The 26,695-nt window shown below is 44.0% G+C and overlaps 2 protein-coding genes across 3 annotated transcripts in view; both read right to left on the minus strand.

Moving 5' to 3' along the window:
• The window catches only part of LOC147447828 (5'-3' exonuclease family protein), a 34,593-nt gene extending 31,055 nt beyond the window's left edge, over positions 1 to 3,538 (minus strand). The window contains exon 1 of one of the 2 annotated variants that reach the window (XM_086523555.1): positions 3,115 to 3,538. In XM_086523555.1, coding sequence (XP_086379681.1) covers positions 3,115 to 3,459 — 345 coding nt within the window. In that variant the 5' untranslated portion in view covers positions 3,460 to 3,538. The remainder of the gene's footprint in view (positions 1 to 3,114) is intronic. The other variant, XM_086523556.1, reaches the window with a different exon arrangement.
• Positions 3,539 to 13,769: 10,231 nt separating this feature from the next.
• The window catches only part of LOC147447829 (5'-3' exoribonuclease 4-like), a 174,556-nt gene continuing 161,630 nt past the window's right edge, over positions 13,770 to 26,695 (minus strand). The window contains exons 19-23 of the mRNA XM_086523576.1: positions 15,297 to 15,401; positions 14,971 to 15,046; positions 14,825 to 14,898; positions 14,280 to 14,745; positions 13,770 to 14,181 (exon numbers count right to left, since the gene is read on the minus strand). Coding sequence (XP_086379702.1) covers positions 14,143 to 14,181; positions 14,280 to 14,745; positions 14,825 to 14,898; positions 14,971 to 15,046; positions 15,297 to 15,401 — 760 coding nt within the window. The 3' untranslated portion in view covers positions 13,770 to 14,142. The remainder of the gene's footprint in view (positions 14,182 to 14,279; positions 14,746 to 14,824; positions 14,899 to 14,970; positions 15,047 to 15,296; positions 15,402 to 26,695) is intronic.

Consider the following 26,695-nt stretch of genomic DNA (forward strand, 5'->3'; position numbering starts at 1 on the left):
TGCTCTCAGCCTCCTCGAACAAACCTAAAAACTAATCCAAACAAGGGGTTGTCTCAAGCGCTCCTCTGTCCAAGTGGGCTCATGATGCTCTAGGCCACTCCTCAACTGCTCCCAAAATCTAAGCAAGCTCGCAGCAAAACGGTCCTCCATCCTCCTGCTCAAACCAACTCTATGCATCTCTGTTAAAATCCACCTAATGGAAGGGCTCCAAGGACCACCTACCCACGGCACTCGAGCTCAAGTCAGTAATGCAAGAAATCCTTCCAAGGCTCCTCCCCTGGAAGCAGTCCTCTGACCACAAATTTCCCAAGAAGGGCTCTACTCTGCTTTGCTCGATCGATGATCCAGCCCCCCCGAGAACATGGTAAGGTGATGACCTGCCAGGCTACTTTGGCTAGTGCGAGCTGGGTGTCGCGTCCTGACCAAAGAAAGTTCCTGATCAGTCTCCCCAGCTGGCTGATATAGGAGCTCGAGAAGATCCAGCATATGATGTACCAAATAGTAGCCAACAGCATCTGGTTGGCCATTACAACTCTGCCTGCCTAAGAGAGCCGTGCCAAACTCCAATACAACTTCCTCCTAATGGACAGGAGGAGGGGAGCAATCTGCTGCTCAGGGGACAAGTCTAAGCCGAACTGACAACCCAAATATCGTACTGGAGTCCCTGGGGGGTCCACTTGAAGCTCTCACCTGGCGACCAATCAAGTGTAGGAGTACTGCCAACCGAGAAAGCCATTGTCTTCCTCCGATTGATCAGTGCGCCCGATGCACAACAAAACACCTCTAGAGTCTGCTCACACCTGTGTAGATTGGCCTCCTGGGCCTCCAAGTAGAAGGCTGAGTCATCGGTAAACTCAACGTGCAGAAATCTTCATCGACCCACACTGCCTTGTAGGTTCCATAAATCCCCACGATTTCTAATTATGCATGTGGACAAGTTGTAACTCTTACTTCTAATTTCTCTCTCTTCGTTATGTCATTTCCCTCTTGAATAACAAGTCTTGAGTTCAACTCTCCTCGTCAAATAGATCTTTAAGGTCTCTTGCGATAGTTTCCTACGACATTTAAATTCTCTTCTTCTCGGGTGTGTAGGTGCGCGCTAATAAAAAGAGGAAAACGGTATAACCTTTCTATCACCCAAGTGTGGTAGATTGGTTATGCCATTTCCCTCTTAAATAATAAGTCTTGAGTTCAACTCTCCTCGTCAGATTGATCTTTAAGGTCTCCTGGGATAGTTTCCTGCGACATTGGGGACGGGGGGGGGTGCGCTAATAAAAAGAGGAAAATGGTATAACCTTTCTATCACCCAAGTGTGGTAGATTAATTATGCCATTTCCCTCTTGAATAGCAAGTCTTGAGTTTAATTCTCCTCGTCGGATAGGTCTCTTGGGATGGGTCCCTACAACATTAAAATTCTCTTCTTCTCCAGTGTGTGTGGGTTGCGTGCACGCTAATAAAAAGAGAAACAAGGTATAACCTTTCTATCACCCAAGTGTGGTAGACTGGTTATGTCATTTCCCTCTTGAATAACAAGTCTTGAGTTCAACTCTCCTTGTCGGATAGATCTTTAAGGTCTCTTGGGATAGTTTCCTACAAGGTTAAAATTCTCTTCTTCTCCAGCATGTGTGTCGATGTGTGTGCGCGCTAATAAAAAGAGGAAAATAGTATAACCTTTCTATCACTCAAGTGTAGTAGATTGGTTATGCCATTTCCCTCTAACAAGTCTCGAGTTCAACTCTCCTAGTCGGATAGATCTTTAAGGTCTCTTAGGATAGTTTCCTACGTCGTTAAAATTCTCTTCTTCTCGGGTGTGTGTGCGCGGGTGGGTGGGTGTGTGTGTGTGTCTACGCTAATAAAAAGAGGAAAATGAAATAACCTTTCATTCACCTAAGTGTGGTAGATTGGTTATGACATTTCCCACTTGAACAAGTCTTGAGTTCAACTCTCCTCGTCGGATAGATCTTTAAGTTCTCTTGGGATGATTTCCTAAGACCTTAAAATTCTCTTCTTATGTGTGTGGGTGTATGTGTGCGCTAATAAAAAGAGGAAAACGATATAACCTTTCTATGGAATATTGGTTATGCCATTTTCCTCTTGAATAACAAGTCTTGAGTTCAACTCTCCTCGTCGGATACATCTTTAAGGTCTCTTGAGATAATTTCCTACGACGTTAAAATTCTCTTCTTCTCGGGGGTGTATGTGGGCTAATAAAAAGCGGAAAACGGTATAACTTTTCTATCACCCAAGTGTGGTAGATTGATTATGTCATTTCCCTCTTGAATAAGAAGTCTTGAGTTCAACTCTCCTCGTCGGATAAATCTTTAAGGTCCTTGGGATAGTTTCCTACGAAATTAAAATTCTCTTCTTCTCGGGGGGTGTATTTAGCATTACTCTATAAGGATAAACTGTTTGCGATTGGAGTGCAGGTGATCAAGATACCAAACAATCCATTATTGAATATGTGTTCACACTAGAAACACTAGCAATCTCTTGAGGCAGTAATAAGCAGCCTTACCATAGCTCTATCCTCTACAACTAAGTACCACTGTTACTCGTAGTGCTACCTAGAAGGGAATTTAGATTACTCTTGGAGATTGGATTCAACATCACATGACAATCATTTACTCAGACAACCAAAGTGACATAGCCATTGCAAGCAGTCCTCTTTTTTATGTAAGGATCAAGTACAAGTTACACATCATCATTTTCATCCCTCTCGCTAGCAGTTATCCAATGCTCTGAATTAGGAAGCACTGGTGCAGTCAGACTTGATTCTTTGGTAAAACTCTGCCGATACCTTTGTCAGCAAGCCAAAGATAACTTAATACATGTTTTTGCACACATGAAAGCTAGAAAATCATGGAAATATCTGTTTGGATTTGAAGCAATGCAAATGTATACATATATACACCCTGGAGAAAAAAAAAAGGGACTCCATCAAAGATACAATGGCTGTCTTTAAGGTATATGTTTTGCCACCTTTCTTGGACGAGCCAGGGGCCTCCTCTCCTTTTCCACTAGTGTCGGCCCACTCCCTAATCTTATCTTGCAAGCATCTATGGCAAAAGAAACTACATCGACAATAATGCACAATTTATGATGTAGGCGACTCACTGCGATAATGGGTTGAGTAGACGTGACGTCCAAGAACAGGAGCTTTAGCCAGCTGAGGAGAGCAGAAGGAGAAGGCCTCTTGCCATGGTAACAGAGGGGAGCAACATCTAGAAAGAACAAATTTTTGCGTGGCGATTGTCTCAATGTTGCTGCCGACGACGACAATGAAGATGACGAGGACTGTGAGGATGGTGACGACGGATTGTTGTCCTCTGTGACGCTTGCGCATGCAGAAACCCTTGTTTGTTGCTTCGGTTGGCCATGAGAGGCGGAGGAGGAGGAGAAAAGAGTGCAATCGTGGACGCGAAATGGGACGGACGATGCGTACATGGAGGAAGCTTGCATCTCCCGTCGGCGCTGCGCTCGCGTTAGAGCTGAGACAGAGTACACGTCCCGCCAAGGTCGTCTATAAGTTCGACTAGTCGCTTGGGCCTGCTATATAACATCTATCTATAGAATACAATAGGACATGCAAATTGACATTCTCTCTCTCTCTCTCTCTCTCTCTCTCTCTCTCTCTCTCTCTCTCTGTGTGTGTGTGTGTGTATTGTAAGCTGCTTCGGTCAGCAATTATGTCTTCTTGCCATAGAGACAGTATACTCAAGCTCGTCACCAACATCTGTAAAAGATCTACTGATTCCTTTGACAACGATCTCATTTCAAGAGCAACAGATTTGTTTTCTGTATTGAGCGTCTACTTTTGAACTTCTATGAATCCCATGCTTTGAGCATAAAACGAGCAAAAAAAAATTCTAAAGATTCATCGATTTTGGGCCTCCAATAACCACTTTTCGCGTGCAAGGGATGCAACAGCCATCCATTAGAAACTAATATCTCTAGTCAAAACATGCAACTTGAAGGCTCTCAAGGTACGATCCCTTCAAAAGATGCAGAAGTCAGTGCTTACGACCTAATACTTCTGTTAATGATGCAATTGAGGTGGTGGCATGAAGCTTGCCAGAATTTAGCCCTTTTTTGCATACAACCAGATTCCATATGTTCAGTCCAATCGATGTCGCCGCCACCACCCCATGCTGCTAACTCTCCTTCTCAAGCCCTGGCGGCCCTCCAATCCACAGTGGCCCTCCAAGCCAATGGCTCATCAAACCATGACTTGCACTAGTGGCAATATTCCCCAATGCCTTTCCCTCAACATTGAGCTGTCTGCCCCACTAATCCCCTCACACACTTTGCTAAAAGCGCAAGCAGATAGCACTGAAGCCTCTGACTTAATTACTTGTTGACGATAACCATCATAAGCTTTGGTGTGATTGATCCTGCTAAGCATTTCTGCCCTCATGTCCACTTTGACATTTGCTCGTTCCATTTCTTCTACCTCTGTCGTCTGCATCGCCAACAACCTGATAGCATCAGTAGAAAATATATGCTGAACGGACTTGGGAAGGCAATGAGTGTTGGTGATTCAACTCCAGATTAGGCCAACTGATCATTGATTGAAATCTGATATCTTCTGTTTCAGTAGCACTAGAAAAAACCTCTGCCATGGGTTGATCACATGAAATATTTGAGTGCTCATCACGTTCGCAAGCATCCGAAGTACCCTTCAGCTTGATGATCTGCGACTCCAATGCAGGCAATGCAGAGTGCTTTTTTTATTTTATTCACCTGTAGCTTTTCACGACGGAGTATGTTTTAGAGCTTTTCCTGGCAATGATGTTTTTTTATTAAAAAAATTATAATGCCACGTGGTGGCTTCTGCGTTGAGATAGTGGAAAGAGAGCCTTGGGCTCACCAAGTAAATAGGGGAGGTCAAGGGAGGATCAAGGATGTTGGATCATCGCACCAAGTTACTCTCTATAGGTCGCCATAGGGGAAACAGATAGAGTGGTTGCCTTGGGAGTGGGGGGGGGGGGGGGGGGGGGGGGGGGGGGGGGGGGGGGGGCTCTCATCAATCAGGTCGCCCCATGGATTGACGAAGAGCCATCGGTCCCTCAATCTGCATGTGTCACTTATGGTCGAGGGCTTGCAACGTGATGGACAACAAGCTGGTGTTTATAACACCCTTTTCAACCTGTTTAACACACATCTACCTATAAGAAGCTTTCATAGCCAACAGTCTAGGCTCTAAATCAGGCTTCATAAATTGTTGTCACCCCATCATCTTCTCCTACTTAGCAAAGTGTTGCAAGTATTGCATAAATGTGGAATTCTTGTAGAGGCTACATGAGAGCTCTTTTGTAGAGAGTGTAACCCTTGTAGCGTGAGTGTGTGTGTGTGTGTGTGTGCGCGCGCGTGCGCATGCGCGTGCGTGCGCGTACGCTCTCTCCCACAAAGATCTCCATAGCTATTATGCTCTACTATGGTTCAATTTGAGCTTCATGCATCTCTGGTATCACTTTCATGTTTTAATCATGTCTAGTAAGTTGATGTATCATGATTACTTTTCATGCAATTCATTGTTAGCATTAGCTAAGCACATTTTATCCTTCAACTCAAATTAACTTGATATCATGAATGTCTTTTGAGTGTTCCAAAAACACATGGTCTATGATACTAACATAATAAAATTTGGGAGAAAGACTGCGACCATAACTTGAACATAAGAGATTCATCAACCCCCTCATAAGCTTTTGTATTACATACGCTCACACTAAAACTAAATACAATCATGACAACTTGCCCATAAGGTGGCCTTTTCATCATGTGCTAATATAATAGCCTTCTCTAATCAAGCCAATGATTTTGGCCTTCTCTGATCAGTCCTCTCTTTGAAGAAGCGCCATCTTCTTCCTCTTTCAAGATCCCTTCTTCATCTTGTAGAAGCAGCACAAAAACATACCAAGCTTTAAAAAACATATGTATGCTTGTCTTTGTAAGAGTTTTACTTATGGATGACAAATAAATTCTACATTAGCTTCTTTGGGATTGGTGAGGATAATTGACGAGTAAAGATGCTACTATAAAAACTAGTAGACAAACATGAAAGTGAAACTGATACCATAGATGCGTAGAGCTCAAAGAGATCCATGGTGGAGCATATAGCTATAAAGATTTGTGTGTGTGTGTGTGTGTGTGTGTGTGTGTGTGAGAGAGAGAGAGAGAGAGCGAGAGAGAGGAGAGTGATCCTTTTGAGAAGGAAAAGCCTTGCTCTGTAGGTTGTGGGTAGCCTCCAATTCAACAATAATTTGTGTTTTTCATCCTCTATCGCTCCTTTGTTCAAAAGTGTTCGACACAAAAGTTGTAGATCTTCTTGTTTCTAGTCCAGGGTACGCACTATTTTTGGAGAATGGCTATCTATCGTGAGATATTTTGAAAATAGTGTCATTAGGTCTTCTTTTGATACATAAACCACGTCTAGATCTTTTATGTACTTTCTTGAGAAGTATCCACCACTCCTTCTTAAGAGAGGTGTGTGCATGGATAATTAAGGGTCCTCATCTCCCTTATACTGGCATTCTTGAACACGTTTGGAGGCATCCAAGACCTGTTTTTATATCATTTTATTTCCAAATTCATTTGCTCTAGCAATTAGAAGCTAAGAGCTTTTGCTCTCGAGCCCCTTCTCTAGTTTTCTCTGTGGGAATCTATCCTTAGCAATATTGTCTTTGGAAAAGGTTGGGACACCGACTTGCTTGTAGGTGCATAAAGCTCTTTAAGAGTACTTTCTCCACACATAAAGAATGCAAATAGTGGTGCAATTGGGTGAAATTAATTTGAGGAGCAACTATGCCAAAATTAGCACATATGTACAATAAATGAGAGAATGTGTGTGTGTGTGTGTGTTTGTGTGTGTGTGTGTGTGTGTGTGTGTGTGTGTGTGTGAGAGAGAGAGAGAGAGAGAGAGAGAGAGAGCTAGTTTTACATCAATCTAGCATCGGTGGGATTGCTTAACGGAAGACCTAATTGGAATGCAATTGAGACCTATAACCCTTCATGAAACTTGACCTAGCTATGGAAGGTAGTGTCTCGATGGACTTTCACCATGAACTTTCCCATACATAGCTTAATCAACTAATTGATTGGGGAAGAGAGAGAGAGAGAGAGAGAGAGCTTCCGATCAATCTAGCATTGGAGGGATTGCTTAGTGGAAGACCTAATTGGAATGCAATTGAAACCTACAACCCTTCATGAAAGTTGACCTAGATATGGAAGGTAGTGGCTTGATGGACTTTCACCATGAACTTTCCCACACATAGCTTATCAACAAATTGATTAAAGAGTAAAGAATGAATGGATCTAATGTGATTAGAAAGGTGCTAATCACGAGCAAGCTTTGATACCAATTGGTAGGGTTAGGGAGGTACAATTAGAGTAGAATTCATGATGAGAGATTAGAGTTAGCAATCACATGCTACGGAAAGTGTAAAATAAATAGAAATAACTTGATTATGAAATGAACTAGCAACACTCGTAGAATGTATATAAGATGTGGCCACTTATATAGAAGTAGCATGGCTAGTGCAACTGGTAGTACAATGGCTAGGTGTGCCTTTCAAGGGCCAAAAGGCACCTCCCAAAGGGCCAGGGCCAACCTCCCAATGTAGCCATTAAAGGATACTTTTTTGGCTCCTTGTGCAACTCACCTACACCCACATGCTATCACATGGTCACCTGTTGACTAATTGGAAATGATACACACCAATGTGTTGTGGCACATGCCAAAGGCCACATACCCAACATATACTCACCTTCTATTGTACACATTCTTAACCACCCATCTCTTCCCCTTTTATAGAGGTGATTGGAAATTTCCAAGTTTTTGCTTTAATGTATCTCATCCTCCCTTGGCTCATTCCCTATGGAAATGTCCTAATTTTCAAGTACTCAATAATGTATTTGCTCTGTTTGGGTGTTACTATGACTTGAAACATGGTTACAAAGTCTTGTGTTGGTTCCGCATTGCATTTCTCATGCTTTTTGGCAGATTTATGAACCGGTTTTTTCATATTAGGCCAATATACACCTAGTCTTGTCAACCCTTAATATGTTTGTTCTTTCCCATTGTGAAAACTAGTGCTTAGAATATGCGCTTGAACCAGGTAGATTTGTCTTTCTCTAGGTTTAATGCATAGTCTCAATATTTGGCGGACTCCTTGCTTATAGAGATTTCCAATCAAAAGAAAAAGAGAGAAGGATTTCTCAATTACCTTTGATTGTTACTCTATCTGAACACTACCCGAGGTGAGAAGAGGAATTACAGTCTCACTCCATTTAGGTATCATTTTTATATTGAACAAATATGAACAAGGCAATTCATTGTCCACTCCATTAGGTGTTTCTCCATGGATTATTGTGGATAGATTGTCAGCCCTTTGGTGAGTTATGCCTTTTGACTACCACTGTGAAGTAAAACTAGTAATATGATAAACCATATGACAATATGTTCTATATTGCAGGCCTTGTTCATCAAATACAGCAAGGCTTGATGATCTACAAAGAAGGTGAATTGGTTTGCCAGTAAGTAGTAGTATCTAAAATTTCTAACTACATAGATCATTCTTAACCCTTCTCTCTCATTAGTGGTATAGTTCTTTTCAGCAACGTTTAATTGCCTACTAGCATAACAAACAAGAAAATCCATGTTACCCTCACTTGGTTGATCTAGTCTGCATCCTATAGCATAAGCTGATGCATCAATGTGGGCATGAAAAATCTTTCTCTACTTAAGAGCATTCAAGATTGGACATGCCATAAGGTAGTTCTTTAGATGTTGAAAATCTATTTTTTAATCCTCTATCCAATTAGAATTCATGATCAATTAATAAAGAGGTTGCAGAACAATTGATATGCGTAAATAAGTTCATGATAATATCTACAATGACCCATAAAGGCTTGTATTCCTTTCACTGTCATGGGTTTGGACAAATCTATAATCACTTGAATCTTTTTTAAATTAGTGGATATGCCATTCTTCGATACAACATGGCTCAGAATTTTGCCTTGCCTCACAAATGAACACATTTTTTAGGGTTCAAGCAGATCTTATAGGTTCCACATTTATAAAACACTTTCTTTAGATGCTCAATGTTCTCTTCTTATGGCAATGAATGAACACATAACTCATCCATATACAATTCTAAGAATACCCATGTATATCATCTAAATGCATGACTCATCAATTGTTGGAAAGTAGTTGGAGCATTGGTTAAGACGAATGGCATAACTCGAGTGGAAAAAGATGTTTTATGTTGGTCCTTGTCCCTAAATTCTCAAAGAGATCCTTCCAAAACTTACTGGTCATTCTAGGTATCTCAAAGGTATGACGGGACAATAAAGTCAATGTCCCATTTGGCAAAAGGGCGTACCCCCATCATTGGCCTTAATGGAATTTCATCTCTCCGTAGGGGTGGTTTTGGGTGTTGACATTCATCACATTGTTTGACATAGGTCTCTGCATCCCTAAACAGGGTTGGCCACCATATGCCTCAGTATAGCACTTTTGTCATTTTATATGTCCCCCTGGCAGACCTGAATGTGCATAGTAGTGTTAATTACATGGATTAATTGTTAGTCAAGTATGGTAAAAAGTAGTAGAAAACTCATACCTCGATAGTTGGTTATAGCCTAAAAATCCATCTATAAAGTTATAAAGCCTCTTTGCCTGCCACTCTTTTTAACACATGATCTGTAATGGAAAGAGGATAATTATAGCAGATGGTAGCAACGTTTACTCTTTTGAGGTTAATGCACATTTTAAATTTTTATTTTTCTTGGAAACAACCACAATGGGTGAAACCCAATTTCATAGATGAAGTCTACTTCCTTCAATTTGTGTATTTCTTGTTTAATTTTTTGAGTGAAAATCTCTTTGTATGTTTATGGGCGTTGTATCCTTGCTTTGGCATCATTGTTAAGAGGAATGGTGTGTTGACAGATGTCAAGGTCCATTCCTTAAAGATCTTTGTATGAACAAGGAAACACATCTCTATACTCTTTTGAGTGTTGTAATCAAAATTTTCCCTTCTTCAGGGCGAGGTCATCTACAATGTATGCTTATTTAAGTTTGTTTTTAAGTTTTGCTAAGTCAATTCTCTTGACTTTCTCAGGTTCATCATAGGATTTTCCTGCTTCCTTCACCTCTCTCATGGGCTATTGTATTATGATACTTATATCATGGATAATGTACCTCATAATGGAATGGAACACTAATTTGATCCAACGTGTCGACTTTGCTTTTCATGTCCGTTGTCCATCCCTCCTTCAAGGATTGTTTTAACTCTTGATATTTCTTTTTGCCTCCACTTTGGTCATTTTTGGTTCAATGTCTTTGGATGGGTCGGGTTTGGGTTTGGTCTCCTTTTTCTTTGGCTCTCTTTGTTTGTTTGCAAAGGAGCTCTTATACCGCTTGGTGATTTTATCCTTAACATCTGTTGCTCCCACAAGCATCAAGTAATGAGTTTTTCCCTTTAGTGTTGGCATGGTGTTTTGTCTTATGATTTCCTTTCGTTTTTTTGCTTTGCTTTGCATTGTGCTTGTTATTTTGGTTTTAGGTCAACAAAGTCACAAAACTCTTCCTCTTTCTCATGATTAGGTCCTTAACCTCTGATACATTAGATTTCTCATCATTTACATCCTCTTGCAATGGTGTCTGTCCATTGGAATCATAGAAGGTTTCCTATGAATTTGAGAGGTCTCATACAAAAATCTCAATTTTCACTTGCCTATATGGTATTTCATTCTCTACACACTCTGTTTTGTTGTCACTTGGACTCTCTCAGATTATTCCAATCATCTAGAGGCCAATAATGTCATATATGTCCATCACAAAACTTGGTAGGGGTAATTTTGTTTATGCATACACAATGTGGCTAGTATTTGAGTCCACTCAAGACAAAAATATCATTGGGGAAAGGCTCTAGTATATAGGTATCATCTTTGATCAACCTCTCTAATTTACAACCCTCTTTTAAGAGACTATCACAATCAAATGCTCCACACATCCAATCATGGTCAAGTCAAACTCCTTAATGATGTCTTAATCACATCTTGATAGGGATGATCTTTCATGCTTACCTTCGTTGTAGTTGGCACGTTCTTTTCAAAGTCTACTAATGTGGATGTATGTCCTTACTAAATCACACAGAATGTGACTACTACTTGATTTAGCATCCCCATAGGCTTTTCAACATAGCCACCTACTAGCTTTACTTTCATTCGCATTTTTCTTGGGGTTGGGTTTTTCCATTTTTTCCCCATATTTCTTTTGTACCTATGGCTACACCCATACCACTGTCAAGAATAGCCAATGTCTTTAGAGTCTTTGTATTCTATTGGCAGGGTGGTGCTTCCCTCTTTCCACCTTGCTTACATGCACTAGCTTTGTGTTTTTTTGTGGTGCATTTCCCATTTTCTACTAGTTCTTTTTCACTTTGGCAATTTTGTTAGCATCATTACACACTGAATAGTGGACAATAACTCTTGTAGGCTCCTAGAATTGATTTCTATTGTAAGCATACAACTCACCTTTGATTTGGCTTCATATCCTCCCATGTATGAGTATAGGATTCTCAAAATGCATGGTAGGCTACCTTTGGATGCTACATGTCCAATGTCACCATAAACGACGTAAATCTCTTAAGTTATGGTTCTCATGCTTGAGATTTATCTTAAGGATTGGGACGGATTAGTAAGTTGTGGTTTCCTCTTTTACGTTTCTAATGGATTCCCATGATTTGTTCTCAAAAAATTTGGAATAGGTGCCATTTAAATGATCTACAATCACATGTGCTTGTATGTCAAATCTTTGATTCACTAGCAATTTATGGTGATGTTTTTTACTTCCACTTCCTTTTGTGGCTCTAATTCCACTTTCTACCATTTCATTTCAAGGTACGAAATGGTATAGAAAGGTTCCATTTATAGAAAGCTCTAGTTTATATCAACTTTTTGCACATTTTTCACCTTAGATCCTCCACTGCTGAGGAGGGATAGGTCATCCATCTTTGTTCAAAGGTGTGGTCATATTTTAGGTTGGCCTCGTATGCTTGCATTGCGTCATCTAATGGCTCCAAGAGTTTGTCTATCAACACCAATCCTCTTGAATTAATTGTTGAGGTTTTGTTTGATTCTACCATAAAAGTTTCTTTTTCCTGGTGTCATTTTAATTGTTCTCAAGTTTGAGAGAGCTCTATTGCCATGGTTATAACATCTATTTTCAATGGGTTTGTCTCACTTGGTCTCTCTTCGTCACTCTTTTCATTCATGGCTTTTTGAGCTAAAACTCTTGTTACCATGTTGATAGGAGTAATTTTCTTCAAATCTAAACCACTTGAACTTGGTAGAATGCCTGCTCTATGAAAAGTGTTTTGGACAATCAAGAAAGAGATGTTTTGCCATATTTCAAACAAAATGCATATCTCCTGACCATATCTCTCTCCTGTGGGAAACTCAGAGCTTCATGGTCACCCCACTCAATCCTATTTGTTGAGGTGGTGGTGAGCGCTACCCTTGTTTAAGTTGGCTATGAACATCGAAGTCTTCTCACCCATCAAGTAATGATTTATAGATGGTTTATTGCTTGGCTTAGTGGTTTGATGGAGAATAGAATTTTCCCCCATATGGAATGTTCTACCATAAACTTCACTACCCTGAGATCAAATGAGAACACATGGTTTGTTCTGCTAATGTCAAGAAATGTTAATAGATGTGAAATGTTTCACATGGTAATGATGACCTTATCACTCTTACCTCCCAATTGATATCATATGCCTATAAGCATGCATGAGGGAGGTATGTTTATTTAAAAACCATGGTGACCTTTGATCAATGAAGTCACATAAGAACTCCTTATTCTTCTCTAAATAGGATATCCTTTGAATCGCTTATTGGCTGATTAACTATGTCTTAACAAAGTAATAGTTGCACGAATAGGTGGGTCAATGACATCCCAATCGGCCTTGCATACTCCCCCATTGTATTTTCATGTCATGGAGTACAAATACCTAGCTTGATTACTTAAGAATGACAAGCATTGTAACCTCCTCTCCAATGCTAGCATGCTCCCCTATTTGGTGGAACTTGTATTTTCATGCCATGGAGTACATATACCTAGCCTGATTACTTAAGAATGACAAGCATTGTAACCTCCTCTCCATTGCTAGCATGCTCCTGCACTTGATGCTACTTGTATTTTCAGGCCATGGAGTACAATTACCTAGCCTGATTATTTCAACTTGATGAGCATTATAACCTCCTCTCCAATGCTAACATACTCCTTGCTATTATGATTACATCACTCCTAGACATTTTTTGACCTTCTCAAGACTTATTGATACACATGCTATTTATCTAAGCAAGAAGCTTCATGTCACACCCCTCACTTGTCAAAGATCAGGAACTGATGAAATAAAGGTGTCCCCATCACTGTGCTCAAATTTTTGTATTGTGGTGGTAACAAGCGATCTGGATAGAGAGGTAATCATAAGTATACTTGTCAGCCATATAGGCTGTTAATGCTTTTGAATGGTGGGCACTAGGTTTCTAATGGGAGCATAGTACTAACTTGTTTTTGCTTGCAAGATGGTTGCAAGTAAGAGTCCTAGAGCTTACAACACTTTCTCCCCAAACTCTTACGACTCTGTTGGTTGAATGTATCTGGCAAAGGTTTATGAATTTATAGCATTATTGTGGTTCTATATGTTTAATGGTTCATGTACCCTATTCATCCCACACACTAGTTTTATTTGAAAGAGAGGGAGGGCCAAATTTGAAGACAACAGGAAGACACCCTTTCATTTCCTTAACTGAAGGCACGGCATTACAAAAATGTAATTAATGACAGTGTGACTAGCTTTCTGGATCAATGACTCTGCATTTCCAAGGTGACAAACACGCTGAAGCTGCAGTGTCCTCTCTCCCCTTTTTGGGAAGTTTTTTATAGACAGAGAAAAGTTGCCACTATGGTAGGCAGAAACACCTGAGAACCTGTTGAAATGCTAAAACACTTGAATCACAATGTGACATGGAGCTCTTCACAGGTTCAATGTAGACAGAATCTGTCGATCTCTCCCTCTTTTTCCGCATATGAGAACACTTCCCACCATTTCATTATATTTGTCATCTTTAAACCTACCAGAATATCCTTCTACACCTTGCCAAAAATTTGACCTGGAAACACCAAGGACCATATTGAATGAACTACTTTCAGGAGAAAGAAATACCTCAAATGTATAAAGATGTGATAGAATACAACCAGCACAACCCACCTGTTGTCTTGAAACCTGCTGTGGCTGATGCATACAATGGGTGTAGCCTTTAGAAGCTTCTTTAAGACGTGGGCTCTCACAAAGCCCACTTCTTTGTGACAGCACTTGCATGAAGGGCAGCATAGAAGGCGAATACTGATATCTGGGGAAGGCTTTTGAGTAAGGAGTGGCCACTTGATTTTGCAGAGAATCTTGCTGGAAACTTCTGCTGCAGTCAGCAGAAGCTACCATTTGAGCTAGATTAAAACCATGCTCATACCCTGGAGGGCCTGCGGGAAAAGGTCGAGATTTCTTTGATGATTTTGCTTTCGACTTTTTGGTGGAAATCTTCTTGGCTTGCTTCTTCAATTCTTCTTTTGTCTTTTCTAAGGTGCTGGTCCGCTCTAGTATAGGACATGCTTTTACTATCAGTTTATGTACTGCCGCTTCTAAATCTGGACCCGACATGGCATTGGGAATGGGTGCCCTGTGTTGATTACAAAATTTAAGTGAGCAAAGAAACCGACGACATTGCAAAAGGAATTAAGTGTGTGCATAAGTATCACCTGTCCAGTGGTGATTTGTGTATACATTGCTCATGCCACAAGGGCTGTGATCTCAGATCTTGCTCTTTAATGGTCTAAAACAGCACGTAAAGTAGTTAATTGTGAACTTCACTCCACTAAATTAAACACTAATAATGTTTAGTTACCTTGCCCGGCAGTGCAACCCCATCAGCAAGCTTCGAAATATGCTTATGAAAGTTAGGCAGTCTGTACGATACTGACCTGCAAGAGCCAGCCAAAGGCTAAGAACACACACAAAGCAAATGCAAAGAGATCCTACCACCCATGTGCCATGCGTACATGTACATGGCGCGCGCGCGTGCACACACACACACACACACACACACTTGCTTGCACACTCATGCACTCATACTAGGCACCAACCATCCACACTTACATATACACACTGGCATGTTGTAGAAAGTACAAATATGAAGTGCTTATGCACTTCTGAACCAATTACCGTACTTACAATACCCTGTTTTCAATAATATCTGGCAATCCGCCTACTGGAGAGACTATTGTTTGCACACAAGTTTCGTAATCGCCGAGTCTTATAAACCCATTCATGCCTTCGCTGCACGGGCATATAAAACAGAATAGAGTGGGCTTTCATTTGATGCCAATCAATTCAGCCATAAACCAAATGAACGGTACTAAACACTACTAAAAACTCCACATTTCAATATTTCTTTCAAGTTGTCTCTTCTTAAATCTTCTGTAATTGAAGTTCATCCCAAGGTAAGCTAACAGTTGCCAAAAATTTGGAAAAAAATTGGCTTTCAAAATGCAAATTACGAGCGTCCATGAAGCTTGACAATTTTTCTATTGTAAAAATCCCTTCAAAAAGAAGAATGGATACTTCATAATGCAGATCTCATTCCATTAAGGACAAACTCTAAACCACTCAGAGAGCACATCATCTCTCTCTCTCTCTTTACACTAGATACTGTACACCCAGAAGAACAAACAGAGGAGCAGCCAACGGCAGTGGAGAGGTCTACCCGCACTACTGGCATTCTCATAGACCGAGCATTGGAGCTAGGGAGATCTAGACGACCCCGAGGGAGAAGAGGAGCTACACAGTTTCGAAGGAGGCTACGGGAAAGGATTCAAGCCATACTCTTTCGTCGTCCAGAGTGCAGATGAAGATGGATCTCTACTCCCCTCCCATATTTGTCTTCACATTGTACTGCTTAGTTTAGGATCCCGCAGTATTTATATTTTGTTATCCTAGTTTAATTTATTTTGTTAATCTGACTTTGTATCAGATACACCGCATTGTAACTTTCTGGTCTCATAGGTCACTGTGGCCTTTTGCAGACGTTAATATAACATTTCATTTCTCTCTCTCTCTCTCAGCAGGCTGGTTTCAGAAGGGGTTTCTCCACACTAGATCATGTCTTTACACTCAGAGCTATCATTGAGGAGGGTCGAGCACATGGTAGACGGATATACTGCAGCTTTGTGGATTTTCGCAAAGCGTTTGACACAGTGCCGAGGGCAAGATTGATGCACCGGCTTATGGAATTGGGGGTACCCACAGAGCTGATGTGGGGGATCATGGCATTGTACAGTTCAGTGATGGGTCATGTACGCACATCAGAGGGGATATCCGACATAGTTCACTCCACCATCGGAGTGAAACAGGGATGCCCACTGTCCTCTACTTTATTTGGTATGTATGTTGATGGGGTCTCTGATTATATTGACAGAGGAGGAGATAGAGGTGCTCAGCTTGCAGGGACATGGATCCCTCTTTTATTGTATGCTGACGATATCGTGTTGATATCAGAATCGCCAGAGGGTATGCAGAGACATTTGGACGCACTGCATAGTTTTGCAGAGGATAGTGGATTGTCTGTCAACCTTGGTAAAACCAAGGTCATGGTATTTAATACCACGCCACAGTGGGTTAGGAGATCAGCACCTACTTTCACATATGGACAGGACAGTATGGAGTACACTGATGCATACACATATCTTGGGGTGGTCTTTAGTGGACCGAGGTTCACACTGAAAGTGGCAGCAGACACTAGATTGACTCGTGCCTATGCAGCCCTAGGTGGTTTAGAGAGGATTTGTTCGCAGGTTCAGTTCCAGGAACCTCGAACAAAGCTCTGGCTTTTCGATACTTTGGTCGCTTCAGTTATGCACTACGCGGTTCAGGTTTGGGGACCATCTATTGACAGTGCTGGATGGACTAATATGGAGAGACCCCTGATATCTATGATTTCTAGGCTGATTAGAGCCAAGGCCTCAGTCCCACATGACATCATACGAGCGGAGCTGGCTGCCCCACCTATGGAGGTTGAGGCACTCACCAGATCAGTATCATTTGTACACAGCTTATGGGACACCACCAGGGACAGGTATGCCAGGCTTGCTCTCGAGTCATCCAGACAGCTGGCATTACAGGGAGATACATCATGTTGGTATGCACAGATGAGCTCATGGTTTCAGAGGCATGGTTTCAGCATGGACAGGCTGCCCCCTTTCCAGTATTCTCTTGATGCACCATCCTTGGCTCTTACACGGATGGAGACTACTAGACTCATTCGGCAGGATCTTATCCAGCTTGATAGCAAGAGGACATGGATAGAACCATCACGGGAGTTGGGTACGAAGAGGGTTTTCTATAGAGAACATCTTCTTCAACTCACGACAGACGGATTTGTCACACGGCCCAGTTACATGGACACACATCTATCTCATAGGTTACGATGTGCTATTGGCCAGATTCGCACATCTTCACACCAGCTTGGGATTGAGACAGGTAGATTCAGAGGCATACCAGCAGACAGTAGGATATGTCAGTTATGCCATGCAGAGCCAGAGACAGAGTTTCACTATATATGTCGCTACACAGTCTACTATGAGATACGGGGACGCTTTCATTGTCTATTCAGAGATGGTTTTGACTCGTTAGACAGAGTCATGAGATATCAGGATCAAAGATGTCTCGGATTATTCCTACTTGAGATTCAGAGACATAGAGACGCTCTATTGAATGGGCAAAGACAGAGACAGTCCTAGAGACGCATCTCAGATTTCTTCAGTCTGAGTACCACAGAGTCAGAGGGGACACCACCACCAGAGAGCTCGGTTCCCACCCATACACACATCAGCGGTACTCTCATTGATCGAGCTACAGAGTTAGGGAGATCGAGACGACCGCGACTGAGGAGGGGAGCCACGCAGCACCGGCGGAGATTGCGGCAGAGGATCCACAGGATTCTAGCAACGACACCCAGAATGTCGATCGGGATAGGCTTCATGCTACTGCTATATTGTATCATGGTGACACTTATCCCCACTTTGTACCTTTATGGTGATACCATTGCTCAGCCTACCAGCCACCCATAGGAGTCGGTAGCACTCCTATCAGTTCTTTGTTTGTAGTTTTCTTGTTTGTACCCAGACTTGGTACTAGACTCATCATTGTAATCAGTTGGTCTCATAGGTCATTTTGGCCTCTTGTAGACGTTAATATATCATTTCATTTCATTTCTCTCTCTCTCTCTCTCTCTCTCTCTCTCTCTCTCTCTCTGGATTATGTTATGGCTCCGCCAGGACTCTTTCTTCCTTTCAGGATTTCATGGTGGGAACTGGGCCGGTTTGGGTAGCAGTCGATCATGCTATCTTGTCTTTCACTCTATCGTTCAAATTCAACACAGCTCCATTGAGAGAGGCCTCCACACATACTCGGTATACCTTCGCAAGGGAGACGGATCACATGTACATTGATGAGATATATAGGCAGCTATGCACTCAGGAGCTAGGACGACCACTAGATGAGCTAACCCATATTCTGATAGAGACGCTACATGATGTAGCATGAGAGGCATATCCCCATAGCCAGCCTACACGCGGACGATCTGGGAGCATGCCTCAGAACAATTGGTATGATGAGGAGTGTAGAGAGATGAGGATCAGATTACAAAGAGAGGTGCTCATGGGTACTACTACACATAGACAGTCACGGATTATCTTCCGCAGCCTAGTGCGACGAAAGAAGAGGGCTGACCTATCTCAATTAGAGCGTGATCTGTATTAGTTGTTTATGAGTCAGGACTCTAGTGAGGCATGGAGGCTTTTCAATGAGCACTCTCCACCGCCAACCATCACTTCCACAGAGACCTGGGGGGAATATGCTACATCTCTCTATACAGCATCGGGGCAGCCACCTTTGCCTGACCTTCCAGAGGCATGCCCAGAAACATGTACTTTGTTTACTGCTGAGAGGGTAAGGAAATCCATCGACAAGATGAAGACAGGAAGAGCACATGATCATGACGGTCTGGTAGCAGAGCACTTTATCCATGCCAGAGATATGCTTGCAGAGCCTCTTGCTATGATGTTTAATAGAGCCATGTATGAGGGGTTCCTTGAGACTTGGAGTATGTCCACTATTGTGCCTATCTTCAAGTCGCGAGATCCTATGCTTCCCGGGAATTACCGAACCATCATGGTTGGCCACACTTTGGCTAGGCTATATGCATTAATTCTTGAGCATGAGTCGAGTGGATGGGCAGAGGGAGAGAGGGCATACGGTCAACAGAACAGGCAGGGTTCAGGAGAGGTTTCTCCACCCTTGACCAGATATTGACACTCAGAGCCATTATTGAGGAGGGTAGACGCCACGGCAGGAGGATATATTGTAGCTTTGTGGATTTCCGCAAAGCCTTTGATACAGTGCCACGAGCCAGACTCATACGTAGATTGCAAGACTTGGGGGTGCCCATAGAGCTGATATGGGGGATCTTAGCTTTATACAGGACAGTGGTAGGACAGGTACGCACTATTCAGGGCATGTCCGGCATGGTTCACTCCACCATTGGGGTGAAGCAAGGTTGTCCTCTATCTCTGACTCTCTTTGGGATATAAGCAGATGAGTTTTTAGATTATGTACATATAGAGGGTGATAGAGGTGCTCAGTTTGCAGGGACATGGATTCCATTGCCATCATATGATGCTGATGATATTGTGCTGATCTCTGACTCTCTAGAGGGAATGCAGCGTCATTTGGATGCATTCCCTGTATTTGCACGGCATAGTGGATTGTCTGTGAACCTTGGTAAGACCAAGGTAATGGTGTTTAACACCACGACGCAGTGGGTAAGGAGGTCCGCCCCCACTTTTACATATGGTCGAGAGAGTGTGGAGTATGCAGATACATACACTTATCTTGGGTGGTTTTCAATGGTCCAGTATTTTCCTGGAGGCGTGCAGCAGATATGTGATTGACCAGAGCCTTTTGTTTTATTTTGTTTTCAGAGTCGGGTAGGGCACGCTCGGCCGCTCCCCTTATACACCAAAAAAGTATACAAGAACAACAACCAGGACTATGCACCCAGAAACCGAAGGCAGACGCTTTTGTCACTAGTTTCCTCTGGACTAAGAGAATCCAACATTATCTACACTCTTAGGGCCATGACTAATCCCTTGAGAGACCCACTTCGCCACCTAGATTTGGGCGTGACAGCGACCAAGTACCTCTGTTCAAAGGCCCAGGTATTGCGGGACTTGCTTCGGTCTTCCCTTTGGAGTTGCCTGCTCCAGGTCACTTATCGCTCACCTCACTAAACTGCCTTTGAAACCCGACGGTTTTCCCCTAGGCAATGCCATACCCGCTTGGAAGGGCGTCGGTTCACAGGTGGCGTCCGCTGAGGTTGGTGGTGTCTTCCGTTTGCACCTCCCAACCCCTTTTAGGTGAAGTTGACCCCCCCCCGAGGGGAATGGCACTTGGGTGCTCTTGTAGCTCATCTGGCTTCGCTTGGAGAGAATTACGTCATTTCCCTCGGAAGGGACCGGATTCAAAATAAAATCATAGGAAGGGGAGCATTATCTCCCCATCCACCTATGCAGAGCACCCAAATACCGCGGTACAACTTCACCGAGGAACTTCGCCACAGGCACGTGCCCTACGGTTCCGTCCCTCGAGTGCGGATCACGGCGTACCCAGACGGGCATTCGCTTCTTACGAGCCGCCCCACCAAGGAGGATAACGGTCCTGTCTTCAGGGTCAAACGAAGGGTCCATTACATTGAAGGTGGAGTTCAATCGGTTTAGCCAGCGCCCCCTTCCTTCATCTACCGCCGAACAACTCATCAGCAAATGCGAAAGCGAACGACCCTCTAACTAGGAGCATAGCGTGCAAATGCTGTGTCCGCGCATGTAACTATCAGCCAGTTTGAGCCCCCCTACTCTCGCGAGAGCCAGCATTCTCTCCTCCTTCCTATTCACTATAGTGCTCCTATTGAGCTGCAGCAGGTATCCACGTGTTTGTTCAAAGCAGGCCTCCTTATAGGGCTCCAATGCCAGGCACAAATGCCTCTCGTCCCACTTGTCCCATGCGTGGTAGCGAACTGAGCTAAAGCCACCGCTGGGATATACTTATTCATCCAGTTCTGGGTTCTTGTCGTCCAAGTCGACTTCTTGAACGGTTGGTTCTTAGGCTTCTTGTTTACCAAGGAGCCTATCCAAGTAGATGAAACCGAGCGGTAGTTGTCAAAAGCCCTTGCTCGTTGTCCCCCACAAAAGGCAGGTACGGATGGTATGTTAAACTCGTGATGGAGAGTTGCCGTCCCTACATAGGTTGACCTTGCTCCCTTTCCGAGTAACATTCACATCCCGGTGGCGACGAGGTGCTGCAGAGAGTGAAGGACACGCTGGTCGTGGGCCCCCATAATTTTCGCGCCATAACAAATCACTGGATACACACACGCCTTAAAAATAGTCAGTCGAGACCATATAGGGATGGCTCGGTTTGCCAGTAGGTGCTGACATGCAAATAGACTTTTCCTCCCCTTGTCCGCTCGCTCTTTGACGAAGCGTTCAATGGAAAAGGTCGAGTCTACGTCGATGCCAAGGTACTTGTACGTTTCACCCACTACAACCATCTCGCCACCCAAAATAAAGATCCTCATAGAGAGATCTTGCAGGTCTCCGTGGAACACCGTGACCATGCATTTGTCAATTCCAAAGGTCATGCCCCAGGTCTTTGCCCATTCACTTACCTTGTCAAGGCTCGTTTGTAGGTTTTCAGGAGAGTCAGCAAGTAGAACCAAGTCGTCAGCAACAAGGAGTCCTTTTATTCTCTTGAGGAGGTTAGGTACTTCCAGGCCCCATGTTTCCCCATCTGCGTCTAAAATATCGTTGATGTATATATTGAATAGACAGGGCGATCCCGGGCATCCTTGGCGGACTTCCTGCTGCACCGGAATCGAATCCGACAGTTGTTCCATGTGTCGGAGTTTAGCAGAGGTGGACCTGTAGAGCGCTTGAAAGAATCTAAGTGCTCGACCTTGCAAGCCTGCCGCAGCGAGCTTTAGGAACAACGCCTCGTGCGGTACTATGTCGTATGCCTTCTTGAAATCAATGTAGGCCGCATAAGTTGGTTTCCCATCCTTGTGATGGAGTTTCACGATCTCTTTCAGACATGCGACTTGCCCTATGCATTCCTCATTAGTACGGAATCCTGCTTGGCCGAGATTGAAGAAATTCCTCTTCTCAAGTATCTTAGTGATCCGCCTAATCACAACCGTAGTGAGGACTTTTATGGCAACGGAGATTAACGCGATCCCGCGATAGTTATCAGTGTTGGTCAAATCGCCCTTCTTGGGGATTCACACGATCATTGCGTCGCTAGCGCCGACCGGGATGTCTTCGGTATCATTTATGCCCTCATTCATGTGGTAAGCCTTGCCCATCTCCAATCGTGGCTTACGCGGATCCGACCTAAGCCCCTTATCTTTCACAAGCAACTTAAAGAATTCGGGTGGTAAACCATCGCCACCCGCTGCCTTGTGTCTCTTTAACCGCCGATAGGTCTCCCGTACTTCGTACCAATTCAACGGGTCACATACTTTAAGCATACCAAGCCAGATGCGCGCGTGTTTGTCATACCATGCAAGAGGATCCTTGCTGGTACTGCCCGTATCGGCGAATACCTTGGAGTAGTGACCCTCCCATACTTGTAATTGCCTCTTTGGTTCCAATACTAGCTCCCCATTTGCGTTCAAAGGTTGATTGGCAATAGTTCCTTGCCCCTTCCCAACTATTTTCTTGAGGTGGGTAAAGAATTTCTTCATTTGACTCTCCCTCAGGAGCTCATTCCCTTTTTCCACGAAGCGCTCGAAGAATCTTTGGTTACTGTCACGGACAGCGGCCTTCGCACGAAGTGCTATTGCCTTGTACTCCCTAACCACTTGCCGGCCAGCCCTAGTGTTCGTAGCCTTGTTCCTCACCTTATTCCAGGCTTTCCGGCGCGCATTAATGAGTCTCCGAGCCCGAGGTTCGAGTCGACAACCTGACCTTGGCCTCGGCGGGGGCTTCGTGGAAAGAGCTCCTGCCTCTTTGGCAATTGATGTAGCAACGGAAACAAACTTGTCATAACATTGTTGGGTCGCACGTCCGTCCTCGTGCTCGAGGTGCAATAGAGTATTCCATTGATTGTCATCGAGGAACAGCCTGCAATTCACATCCATCTTACATGCATCCAATTTGGGTACGGAAGGCAAAGTAGCTTTGGCTGCTACTCCCAAATCCACAGAGTTATCAGTACGGGCCCCGGTCTCGGTACGGTCTCGACAGTCTACATCGCCATCTGCTGAAGCACTGTTCTGCAACTAGCTTACCTACGAGCGCTTCAGCTGCGCTAAGAGAGTGGGTATAGAGATCAAAGCGTACATTCCTACAGTTCATGCTGGTAACTTTGCTAACTTTGATCACACTAGCTCCCACTCTCGCAACCTCTAACTGCCTCCAAAAGCTGCGGACACTATGATTGTCCGCTCCCCAAACACATGCTAAACCGAATTCACCAAAGGCTACTCCACGTTTCAACGATGCCAGTGTCAGACGTGTCATGCACACTCTTTCCATTTGTCTGATGTCACTGGCTCGGGCCTCGCGGGGTGGTCTATCCACCTCAAGCGTGGGGGGTCCAATCCCCCCACTCGAAGCAGCCTCAACGGAGGCTAAGGTAAATTCCCCCACCCTATGCAGTGATTCGTTCCCCCTGCTTGAGGTGCTTCGCAAGGTAAATTCCCCCACCCCGCGGGGTGGTCTATCCACCCCGGCGGAGAGGGTCCAATCCCTCTGCTTGAGGTGCTTTGCAAGGTAAGAGCTGGCGCACCTGATTGTTCCCGAGGTTCGTGCCTCCCTGGTATATTCCTCCCAGTAGGCATTGTCCGTGTTTGCCGCTGGAGTTCGTTCCTTCCAGTAGAGGTGTGCAGTGTGCTCATAGAACTCATTGAACACAAGTTCGTCTCATCGCTTTAAGAGAATAGATAGCTTTGAGAATAGGAGAATTTGAAAGAATGAGCGCTAGAAAGCAAGAGCGTTCATATATATGGTTGTACTTTTCATTAGGGGCCCCTAAATACTCTCTCCTGTGGGGACTGGGAGAGAGACCACTTGGCTCCCATCCCCACGTGGTGCAAGGGTGGGCACCAATTATTTCCCCTCATCCCCTTGCTTGGCGGGCAAGGGGGAGGTTTACACAACATACCCCACTTCCGTACATCGAAAAGTGGAGTTTGGATCTCACCATAAGGTGAGTCCTACTTTTTTTGTTCACAACACACCCACCCTTTCGCACTCGATTCGGGTTACCGCTTGAGACTCATCCCTCCGTAGCTCAAGGGGAGCCACCACTCCTTTCTCCCCCTCCCGTGGCCCAATAGGGGGAGCGGAGCGCCTCTGACCCAAGTCTGGGGGGAGAAAGGCTTTTACACCTCCCTCCCAAGCACCCCGTGGGGTGGGCCCGAGATGTCCAACCCCCCCCCCCCCTTCATGGGGCTCTTCGCCAACTTCAGGAAGGTGAGTTACCCCACCCTCCTGAAGTCCTCAAGAGACTTACCTTTAGCCCAAGCACAAGGCGTAATGCGTTCAATACCCATAGGACAAACTTCGGGTGTAATGCGTTCAAATGCCACAAGGGGTGAGCTACCTTATCCACTTGGAAGCTAGACCTTCGCAGGTTGGGAATCACCCCATCCGGTGGAAGATCCCTACCTTTAGGCCAGGTATAAGGCGTAATGCGTTCAATACCCTTGGGAAAACACTTGGGTGTAGTGCGTTCAAAAACCCACAAGGGACGAGTTACCTCATCCACTTGGAAGCTAGATCTTCGCGGGTTGGGAATCACCCCATCCGCTAGAAGATCCCTAAGAGGCAATGGAGAGTTCTCAGTTAGAATACAGTCCCGCCGCGTGGAGGCGACTCTCCGTAGGGACCAGAGCCTATGCAACATTGGGGAGGCTTGAGACGATATGTTCGCACGTTCAGTTCCAAGAACCTCGAACAAAGCTTTGGCTCTTTGACACTTTGGTCACTTCGGCCATGCTGTACGGAGTGGAGATATGGGGCCCCTCCGTTGATCATCATAGGAGAGCTGGCAGTACCGATGGATGGAGATGTATGAAGAAGCCCTTGGTGTCTATGATTTCTCGGATGATTAGGGCCAAGGCCTCAGTACCACATGACATTGTTAGGGCCGAGCTCGCTACTCCTCCATTGGTAGTGGAGGCACTCACTCGATCAGTTTCATTTATGCATAGCACTTGGACTCTCCCTAGAGACAAATATGCTCGATTAGCACTAGAGTATTCGTGACAACTGGCATTGCAGGGAGATAGATCATGTTGGTATGTAGAGATGCCATCTTTGTTTCAGTTACATGGCTTTGGTATGGACCGGCTACTCCCATTTTAGTACTCTTTGGATGCACCCTCCATCTCCCTCACTAGGGCAGAGATTACCAAGCTCATCAGACAGGACTTGATTCAGTTGGATACAAAGAGGACATGGATATAACCTACACATGAGCTAGGTACGAAGATGACTTTCTATAGAGAGCATCTTCTCAACTCACAAAGGATGGTTTTGTGATCAGACCAGGATACATGGATACTCATCTATCCCACGAGATATGATGTGCTATTGGTCAGATACGCACATCCTCACATCAGCTAGAGATCGAAACGAGCAGATTTAGAGGAGTACCCGCTGAGTCCAGAATTTGTCAGGTGTGCCAAATAGAGCCAAAGATAGAGCTACATCACATATGTCACTGCCCAATATACTATGAGATACGAGGCAGCTTTCACTATCTATTCAGAGAGGGTTTTGGGCCACTTTGTAGAGTCACGAGATACTAGGATCACAGATGCTTCAGATTATACTTATTGGAGATTCGCAAACACAGAGAGGACCTCTTGAGGAGGGGCACAATGAGAGAGATCCAGCGACAATTGAAGATTACAGATTTTTGTCAGTCATAGACTGAGGAGTTCGAGCAGCCCCCATAGCATAGCAGAGTTGGGGCGGTCCGTCACACACGGATGAGGGGACCCTCTTGATATCAACGCAGACTGTGACAGAGTATCCATACCATATTGGCGCAACATAGGAGCCGTCCCACATGCTGATGTATATGTATATGATGCCTCGACTGTCAGAGAGCTCCATTGCATTATATCAGCCCACCCTTTGTACTTCCTATTTCCTTCGTATCAGCTTTCACCCCACCCCTACCGACTATTTTCTTTTCAATTCTTTGTACTTTTTGTACCCAGACCTGGTATTAGATTCACCACATGTAACCTTTTGGTCTCATAGGTCATTTTGGCATTTTGAAGACGTTAATAATACATTTCATTTCATCATCCATCTCTCTCTCTCTCCACACCACATTGTAACTTTCTAGTCTCATAGGTCACTTTGGCCTTTTGAAGACGTTAATATAACATTTCATTTCAGTTTCATTTCTCTCTCGTCAATCGTGTCATGTGTGAGGGTCTACCTCAGACTTGCACACTATCTACTATTGCGCCTATCTTCAAGGCAGGTGATCCTACGGAGCCT

This window comes from Adiantum capillus-veneris, chromosome 11, assembly GCF_014529385.1.
Source record: "Adiantum capillus-veneris isolate H3 chromosome 11, ASM1452938v2, whole genome shotgun sequence".
In the NCBI taxonomy this organism is placed as follows: Eukaryota; Viridiplantae; Streptophyta; class Polypodiopsida; order Polypodiales; family Pteridaceae; genus Adiantum; species Adiantum capillus-veneris.